Source organism: Montipora foliosa, chromosome 4 (genome assembly GCF_036669935.1).
Source record: "Montipora foliosa isolate CH-2021 chromosome 4, ASM3666993v2, whole genome shotgun sequence".
Taxonomy (NCBI): Eukaryota; Metazoa; Cnidaria; class Anthozoa; order Scleractinia; family Acroporidae; genus Montipora; species Montipora foliosa.
Window position 1 is genome coordinate 9,191,797 of NC_090872.1, and position 9,730 is coordinate 9,201,526.

The 9,730-nt window shown below is 38.4% G+C and overlaps 1 protein-coding gene across 1 annotated transcript in view; it reads left to right on the forward strand.

Annotated features, from left to right (window-relative positions):
* The first annotated feature begins 231 nt into the window (after positions 1-231).
* Positions 232-9,730, forward strand: part of LOC137998934 (leukocyte cell-derived chemotaxin 1-like) — a 10,020-nt gene continuing 521 nt past the window's right edge. Inside the window, exons 1-5 of the mRNA XM_068844775.1 lie at positions 232-350; positions 476-565; positions 2,790-2,942; positions 6,903-7,004; positions 8,166-8,349. Coding sequence (XP_068700876.1) covers positions 348-350; positions 476-565; positions 2,790-2,942; positions 6,903-7,004; positions 8,166-8,349 — 532 coding nt within the window. The 5' untranslated portion in view covers positions 232-347. The remainder of the gene's footprint in view (positions 351-475; positions 566-2,789; positions 2,943-6,902; positions 7,005-8,165; positions 8,350-9,730) is intronic.

Here is a 9,730-nt window from a genome sequence, read left to right on the forward strand (position 1 = left end):
AACAATAATTATCAATATTATTATGAATATTATTAACAAAATCGCTATTACTATTATGATTATTATTATTATTATTATTATTATTATTATTAACAAAATGAAAAACATGTTTAAGCCATAGCGCTGAAACCACTGACAATGATTTTCACAAGAGAGCTGAAATGGGTAATTGACGGCGAGGATCAAGTTAACAACCAGGAAATATCGCACGTCCAACAAATGGTATAAAAATGGTCTAATCGCTAACAGAATTCGTCTTCCGAGTGGAATAGCTGTAAAAGCTCTGACAGAAGAAGAAAGAAGAAACTCATCCACCGTCGTGCCTTTTTCAACAGAAGCAAACTAACATGGTAAGTATACGTCAAATTTTCTTTCCTAAACATGAAACTTTTGATCAAGTTCTTCTTCAAGAAAAACGAGAGATGCGTCGATTTTCCTCATGGAAGTTTATTTCATTTCTTTTTCCTTTCAACAGGAGTTCAAAGGGTTTCTCTTGTGCTTTGCGTTCTTTTTTGTCGTCGCATCGGGCGCTACAGTTTGTAAATGTGGAGAGGAACAGAAGAAGGTAACGTCTAGTATTTGCAATAAAGAATGACTAGACCAATGCAGTTTCATTGTTTTTAGAATATAAATAACTTGTCTATCGTCTCCTGAATCAATCCCGACAGCTGCGATAGCGGCATCCTGAGCATAAAAATTCTTGCAACACATTCTTAAAGAGCCTTACTCACCCAATTTACCTTGCGCGCCCACTTTACTTTGACTGATCACTGTATTGATGAGACGAGACCAAGGTTTAAAACTTTTACTGTCATAAGCTTATCGGAGTTTTACAGCTGGTTACTCGAGACGTTGAGATGACAAGTTAAAATATAGTTCGAAATCTGGAGAAATAATCGTAATACCAAGTATTAATGATTGTAGGCTGAGTTAAATTCAAACATAATCAAAATAGTTACCCATTGGTCCGTCCGATAGTCTTCATTCAATAGCAAAAAGAAACCAATTACAATTAGTAACGTAATGTCTGTCGTTGTTAATTATACAGATTAGCGATTGTTGTTTAAGCGAGACGTGAAGAGACGTGAAGCTCTCCCTTTAATTCATAGTCATCAAAACTGTTTTTATGTAAATAACTAGCAGTAATCATAAATTATAGAGCGTCGCCTGGAAGGCCAAAGGCACCTTTATCGGTTCCCATAAAGTATCTTCGGCCCTCCCAGGGGTTTTGGGGAACAAGGGAACGTGGCTAATTTGAACGGGGAAAAAGGGGAACAATGTCAAAATATTTTAGGGAACAAGGAAACAAAAACAATTTTAGGGATCAAAAAGGTGGGAACAAGTTTGAGAGTAATTCGGGGAACAAGGGAACACAAGCGTATATTTGGGAGGGCCTCCATCTTAATCCATTTACTCCTAGACTGGGTTATGGGGAGTTGGAAGGAAACTTCCGATTCTTTCTCCACCCGTTAGCAACCCTCCTTTCAAATTTCAGAGATATGGACCGATCCACGAATATTATATGATTTTTTAGCGACGTGGCGAAAGGTCAACAGATTACGGGCAATACGCTATGACAATTGTCAAACATATTCACAAAACAAGAACATAATTCTGAAAGCTTATTCTACGCAGAAAGTAGGGAGGTAACCCGACCGAAGGTTTGATCACACCACGAAGAATATCGAATACTAACAGGATAAATTCACGCTAACCTTCATCTGACATAAATATCCTCCACAATTGCAAGAAAAACCATCCAGGTTTTAACTTGGCTCTAAAGAAGTTCTCTATGGAAATTCCCTACCATTTGCGAGCATCGTTCCGTTTCCGTAAGCAGCGCAAATTGTGGTCAAGCGTCAAAACTGACAGATTTTTCCTTTATCACATCCGTAATCTGAAGAAAAACTTCAATCAGGGAAATTTGAGCTCGCTCCTCAAAGATAAAGAATCTTGACACGTTGTGGTTAATCTCGTCTTTTCAAGTGCGTACATGATTACCAAATTCAAAATTTGGTGGAAACAATATTTGTCGGGATTTTTGGTTGAGCTAAACAAAATTTGTCAGCCTACTAGTGCGTACGGTGACTATGTAATTTTGTCCGCAATTTCGACTGAAATTCCCTGTTTCTTTCCCCCCACCCCCTCCCCCCCGGCGTGGACACCACTTACGTCTCGCTCGAAGGCGATCTTCGGAAAAGTAGAGAATCATGTCATTTCAACCGTTTCCGATAAAAACTGGCCAGTTATTGGCTATTTGCCATATCTCGTTATTGGAGAAATTTCGGGGCGAATTCCGTTCCGAACGGAAAAAGAGAACTACCTCTAGAGGTTGTCTACAATTTCCGAAAAATTTTCTGGAAAAGTGCCGTACCATTTGACCTCAAACGTGTACCATTTTCGCATGGAAAACCGCTTGTCAAGAATACGTTTTTCGAATCCTTTCTCAAAAAAAAAAAAAAAAAAAGTCAAAAAGGTAAATTGTCAAAAATACGGATTTAGATACACCCGGAGTTTGGGTTTTGTGGATTCATGATCCCTTTTTCGGATTTCGCCATTTTGGATTCAGAAATCGGATTTGGATTTTCCCAAAAAAGCGCACCCTAAGATAGCACGATCTTTCCAGAACAAATTTCTAAAACTAACCTTTTTTTCAGCGAAAAATATTAATTCCAGAACATACACAGTCACTAAACGGTCTGCAGCAATATGCTACTGAAGAGTGTAATGTTCCCCGACAACACTATCCCTGTCATATAGATTCTTAGCCTCATTGGTTTCCCTTGCAGAAATCAGTGTCGGAGTTCGCCGTTAAACTAAACGATGGAAGGAAAGAAATCGACGAAAAGATTACAGTCGATACCGAAAACGAAACAGAGACCTTCCACCTTGAGGACGATGACACTGGCAACATTCATGAAGTTTTGTTCGATTTCAGGCGGGTTAGTAGAGTAGTAGAGTAACCCCGAAAGACAGAGGGATCCTCTTTCATTTTTATTTCTTTTTTCAACTTATCCATTCCTCTATTTCCCTTAATTATTTTCTTTCTTCGTCCTGAGTAATTAGGGAACTTTAGCAACCTCAACAAAAACGTCACGTTGTTCGATAGTAACTATTTTATACCAATGTCGTTGTGCAATGTTGACAACCTAACCTGCGACCACTTGGTAGGAACGCCAATCATAAATAGGAAGGGTAAGAGAGGACGTCTTGCTACGGCAACGAAGTCAGTCTTCACTTCAAAAAAAAACTTCGCGCTGTCTTAACTGAGTTCTTGCGATTTTTCCATCGTGTTCACTTAAGTTGTACCTTATGGGCGAAGTATCAGAACTAAAAAAGAGAAACTAAACTTGTTACTTTCACTTTGTCGTTTTGCAGAACGGCGAGTGAATATTTTAGGCGTTTCCGTAGCCGTTGTCGTTTCTCAAACTCTCTAATAGTTAATCAACCAACTCTAATCAAAGATAAGCGCAAAAGCCTTCCCAATTTCAATCCACATTAACTTATCGTCTGCAGATTGACTATTTTTTTCATCATATGTAACCATAGGTAGCCCAAGCTCTAATTTGCACAATAGCGAATTGCAAGCCAATTATAGGGTTTACTATGGGCAAAAATGGATAGAACTTGAAGACAAAATTAGGAATAACTTTTCAAAACAAAATTCTCACCTAAAATTCCTTTGTAGTTTCTTTTGTGTCTTGTGCGGTTTTTAGGTCGATTTGAAGCGATTTTGTGGAATTTCTGTTCTAACTGCTTTTCTCTCTATTATACCTTCCCAAGGTAGGAGAGTGCGCCAGGGGAAGCTACCAAATCTGTTGAAGGAAAACAGCCATAAATTCGTTCCAAAGGCTCCGATCGCATCAACATTTCACGTGGACCACGTCAGGTAGCAACAGAACGCATCCATAGACCATAGTAGGTTTCAGGGGACCATTACCGTAAGGCAAGAGTGAGTTAGCTAAGAGTATTGTTATGCCATGGGTGGGCTCCCTACCACAGTCACAAATGAGTCTAATTTTGGAATATCCGTTCCCGCGAAAATCTGTTGTCATGTCCCGGAAAAAACATGCAGAAGCAGTCACGCGTGACATGGCCTCTTCTGATTGGTTAAAATTGGCGGCCCTTTGTGTTTTTCACGCGCAAAATCCATTTGTGACTGTGCTGGGGCAAGACCGCAAAGTGATAGATCAACACTCTTATCTAATTCACTCTTGCGTAAGGATGGAATTATTCCTGAATAATAACCACGATCTTTTCCGTCGAGATCCACCGAAATACGCTTGACTCAAATCCCTCGTACCCCAACCGTTTCAATTTTTCTTAGCGACCCGGCTTATGAGTCAAATTACTCACCCGGTGACCAAGGGTCAACATGATCCCATGAACAATCGCTGTTTCTTTACGCCATTCAATCCACAGGGTAACATCTGAAAAACTGACTTTGCAACTAAAGAGCATTTAATTGATTGGGTGATTAATTGAATGGCGCAAAGAAGCAGCGATTCTTCGTGGAATCTAGTTGACCTTTGGCCACTGGGTGACTAAGTAAAGTGACTCAGTCACAGGCTGGGTCGCTAAGCTAGGAGAGATTTTCGATGTAACTGGAAGAAAAAGATTGTGGTTATTATACAGGAATAATTCCCTCCTTACGTTAATAGTCCTCTGAAACCTATGATGAATGTGTTCTTTTATTAACTGCGTGAAATTTTGATGCGATCGGAGCCTTTGCAACGAATTTATGACTGTTTTCCGTGAATGGATTCGGTCGCATCGTCTGGCGCACTCTCCTATCTTGGGAAGACATAATAGAGAGAGAAGAATTTGGAACAAAAACTCCACGAAATCGCTCCAAATCGACCTTGAAACCACACAAGACACGAAAGGAACTACATCTACATCTACCTACAAGATCTTGCAAAATCTTAAAGAGACATGACGCGGGTGGTCGGCAGGACTGGTTAGCGCAGTAGTTTCGTTTTAAAAGCAAAGGAGTTAAGGTGAGAAAATTTTATCGAAAAATCAATCCTAATTTTGCTCTCAAATTTCGTTACATTTTTTCCCATACAAACCCTTGTAATTTTTTTCGTTATTATGCAAATTAGTGCTTGGGGTTCCCTATGATGTAACTACACATAATTGTTAACGAAGAATGTCCCCTTTTCCGTATCGGGAGTCTATTCAGGGGAGATGTGGGGAGGGAAAGGGAAAGATCTCCTGTGATGGAAGTGAATGAACCACTGTATCAAGAAAAAATTAGAGATAAATACAACATTCTCAATCACTATACTTTATACACATAAGAATTCGCCGCAAAAATTGAACATCCTGATTTGTTCAACCCCGCGCTTTAGCCACGTTAACTCTCGTTTTATATTCTTTAAAATGGTTACCGGCTAAGTTCAGAATTCATTTCAAGGTTTTGGTAATACCTAATTACTTTTCAGGTCATGCGTGGTCTAGCACAAGAGTATATATGTAATCTTCTTCACATTAAGAATCCATCCACATATGGCCTTCGCTATAATTCTGAAGTTTTGTTAGTACTCCCGTCTATGAAACGAAAAAGACACTTGGTGACAGGGCTTTCACTACTGCTACACCATCACTCTGGAATAAGTCGCCGAGTGCAATAAGGGAGGAGGATAATTTCTAACGTTTTAAGTCCAAATTGAAACCATTTTGTATGCATAGCTCTTGATATTTCAAAGACTTTTATTTACCTTTTAAAATTTTTAATGTTTTAGCTTTGTTAACGTTGTAAAGCGCATTTGATCATATTTACATGCTAATTTCCGCTATTAAAATATTTAACAATTATTGGACGAGGTTGAGCAAAATATCGTGATTTGTCAGTGACGAGCAGAGACACTGACAAATCACGATATTTTGCGATAACCGAGGTCAATAATTGTTTTATCATTCGATCACTGACTTCGTTTTTTGTTTTTGTTTTCGTTTCCGAGAAGCCGTAAGCCCGCGCTGCCTTGCAGAGTCGAGTAATGGCACAGATCAATTGGTTTCTTTCTCAGCATAATTATATTTGTAGACTTCAAATTGTACTTACAGTCAAACGTTCAATAACACTAGGAATCAACAAAGCTGAAGAATTTCACATTTTTCAAAGCGTATCCCGACAAGTGAAGCTTTGTTGTAAAGCTCGCCATTCTTTTTTCTGGCTTCAGCATAAAATCTCTTCAGTACATATGCATTCGCCAACTTGTCCTTCGCGTCGATGACACAAGTGACTCTTCGTCTACCTTTCTTTCCTTGAGATACTCTCGAAATACGTTGAGTGCAACTTTTGTTCCTTTCTTAGTATCAAAACTGTTCGTTCGATCAACTAAAGATGTCGAATCATTCTCTGACAGCTCGGGGAACCGATTGGCCATTTTCTCACAAGAGCGTGATTTCAATTGCGCATGAGCAGAATATTATTTGCAGCAAAACACTTATTTGTAGGCAGTTATTTGCAGGTCACGTGGTGGGCTTTCGGCCAATGAAAAGGAAGGACAAAATGCATCGAATGATAATTATTATTATTGCAAATCCGAATTTGATATTGATCGCATGTAGTCAACTAAGCTCATAAATTTTCTAATTTCGTTTACTATTTAAAAGCCCGGAGAAAATGATCAAATATTGCCGGCTTACAATGTTGGACGTTGGGCCTAACGTAAAAACAACTTTGGCCAACAATAATTGCAAAATACCGGTGAAACGTCGTTCAACATGATATGTTAAAGTCTCCAACATAACTGTGACTATGGTCAATGAAGATAGAAAAGGGGCTTGAGCAGAGTGATAACTATGATAATTACTTACTCATTATCACAACCATTATTAATATCATTCAGTAGCATTTCATTATGAAGATTGTTTTCTGTTGTCCACCAACGCAGGACTTGTCCATGTATCGAATCCCTCATCGCAAAGTTTGTCTCCTGAGAACCTCTACGGATAGGCAACCAAAGCCTGGGGACTTGATCAAAGAACTTGAGTCGGTGAGTACCACCCCAGGTTAACAGACCCTTCTCCAAAATGGCGAGCGAAAATTCAAATAAGTCAAAATGAAAAATTAATACCAGAAATGGAAAGAGCATCTTTATTTTAGTAACCCTGCAAAGTTTCGGCGTATCGGGTGTAATATGAGCTGAGAAAATGTAAGTTGAAAAATGAAAAATGTTCAGACGTTTTTATGATTGGGGGTATGGCGTATATGTTGTGGTTTAATTTTGTTTTAGGTTAGCTTTGTTTTCAAACCAGTTAAAATTTTTAAAACTGGTTTAATAGCATATTTGAATGTCTTTCTGTACTTACTTTTATGTGAGTATGTATAAAATAAACTAGAGAAATCATTTTAAGGTTATTATGATGGATTGATGTCTTTGATGCTATCTTAAAGACAATAATAATATTATTATTCATTGCATGTGAACAATAATTTTTAGTATTTGGGGTTAAATGCTCAGCTTAGTGATGAGTTAGGCACTAATCTCACTTTCAATTATTTCAAAGAAATTTCCTTTACATTCAGCTTGTAAACAAGCCATTTTGCAAAATGACTAATTTCCTTTCAAGATAAACTGTAGTTTATTAATATTGTAACAGTACAAATAATACCGTTGTTACGTTTAATGGTAATGTTGTTACTTAATGAGAGACAAATGTTTATGAATCTTGTATTATACAAGTCAAATTATATTGCCAAAAAGAATTCTTAAAGAATATCACTGTTTTTTTCATTATGAAAAGTAGTCCTACTTGTGAAAGACAGAAAAGTGTTTAGCTCTGACGAAGGGCTAACCCTCAAAACGTCAGCTTTCAAATTTCTTTACATTTTCTCAGCTGATATAATACCTAATGCACTGAAACTTGCAGGGTTACCAAAGTAAAGGTGCTCTTTCTATTCCTTGTATCACTGTTTCATTCAGTTTAATTTTAACTCATTCAAATCCGCTGCCGCCATTTTGGAGAAGGGTCTATTTGCTACGTGAAAATATCAGTCACCCACACACCCTTCTTATGTTTAGTGCCGTGTCAGACAAAGGGCCGCCCTGTTTGTCTCCCAAACTTGTGAAAGGAATAATGAATTTTTTTCCCTCCATGAACAGTAGCTTTTTTCAGTAGATTTTCCAGGAATCAGCACCTTTTATTTTCCACAGGACGCCCAGAAGGGTCCCACCCGGGAAGAGCCTAAGGAAACGATTAAGTACGTGCGTGGTGATCCTGTTGATGATCGCTCATTTCTTAGCGATGAGATGGCTAACATGTGCGCTAAACTTCCCATTTACTACTTGGTGCCAGAGAGTGTTACTGTGGATGTAGAAGAGCAAAAAATTGCTAAAAGTAAGTTGTTTAAATGTAAATGTAATCATTCACAACAATTGGTTAGCATTTAGTGGATGAGGTCGATTATGATTTGAAGAATAATGAAGCCCGAGTGACGAGGGTGTTATCCGCGAGGCCAAAGGCCCCAGCCTTGTCTAAAGAGTAAAGTAACTTACAACATGGCAGGTGGCAAACTAAGTAACGACGTCCATAATCGGTAAAGCATCTCTGTAGTATATTTTGTCGTTATTTCTTTCAAGGGAAACACTGAGGAGTCAATTACAGACAAGCGGAAAGTAGCCAAAGTGATTAAGCGTTCAACGCGACGTCACTATTCCTTTATTCGTACACTTATTACATAAATATTTACAAAGAGAGTAGGGAAAATTAAGTAAGATTAAGTAGAGTACTGGCTGCGCCGAATAACCAGAAGTGAAAGAGGGGCTGGGCAACCAAGCATGAATGCATTTACCAAAACGTCACCTCCTTTATCTTCATGTAAGATTTCCCTTCCCCACATATGGCGCCGTCCTTCATTCCCAGTTGCTTCACGGTTGTTTTACAATTGGTTCCACGACTTCAGCTTACGCTCACAAACAAAAATTCTGATAGCTTTTAAGTTTTTGAATATTTCCTCAACATCCCCGGTCATTTTCGTAGGGTTCCCCCGGAAATAAAGACAATCTTTCGTTTACTTGCCAAGATGAATGTTAGTTTTTCGTCGGCAATTGTCATTCCCGTGAGCTCTGGCAACTAGTAGGGACTTTAATATGACAACGACGTGAACGATAACGCCTCTATAGCCAGACAATAGCATTTCATAAGCAAACGTGCATTTTTGTATTTTTCGTTACTGTTTTCTTCAAATCTGTAAGGGATAGTGACCAAACCGCAAGTTCTATGAAAGACGGTGGCATACAAGGGCAAGTTTTGAAATTTAAACAAAATTCTTGCCAAAAAAGTTAGCAGGTATTGTGACTAGTGTTTAGGAGTTGAATAATTTAGAACATTTCACGATAAAAATCTTACAATTTTCGAAGATCGGTTGACGTTGCCGTCGTTGATCTTAAGCTTTCTGTTTAGGAGGATGTCGGGAGTCAGTAAGAGTTTATACTTTCTTTAACAAAAGATCCGCTGAATCGAGATCATCTCGAAAAATTATTCAACTTCTCGGAAATATTGAGTTGACTAAAAGTAATTCCTATTATCATTCGATGTATTTTTTCCTTCCTTTTCATTGGCCGAGAGCTCACCACGTGACCTGCAAATAGCTGTCTACAAATAAGTGTTTTGCAGCAAATAATATTCTGCTCATGCGTGAAAATGGTAGTTCGCTTCCCTGAGCTTTCAGAAAAAGATTTCATTGTTGGGAATTGTGAAAAATAAAGTTAACTCAGTC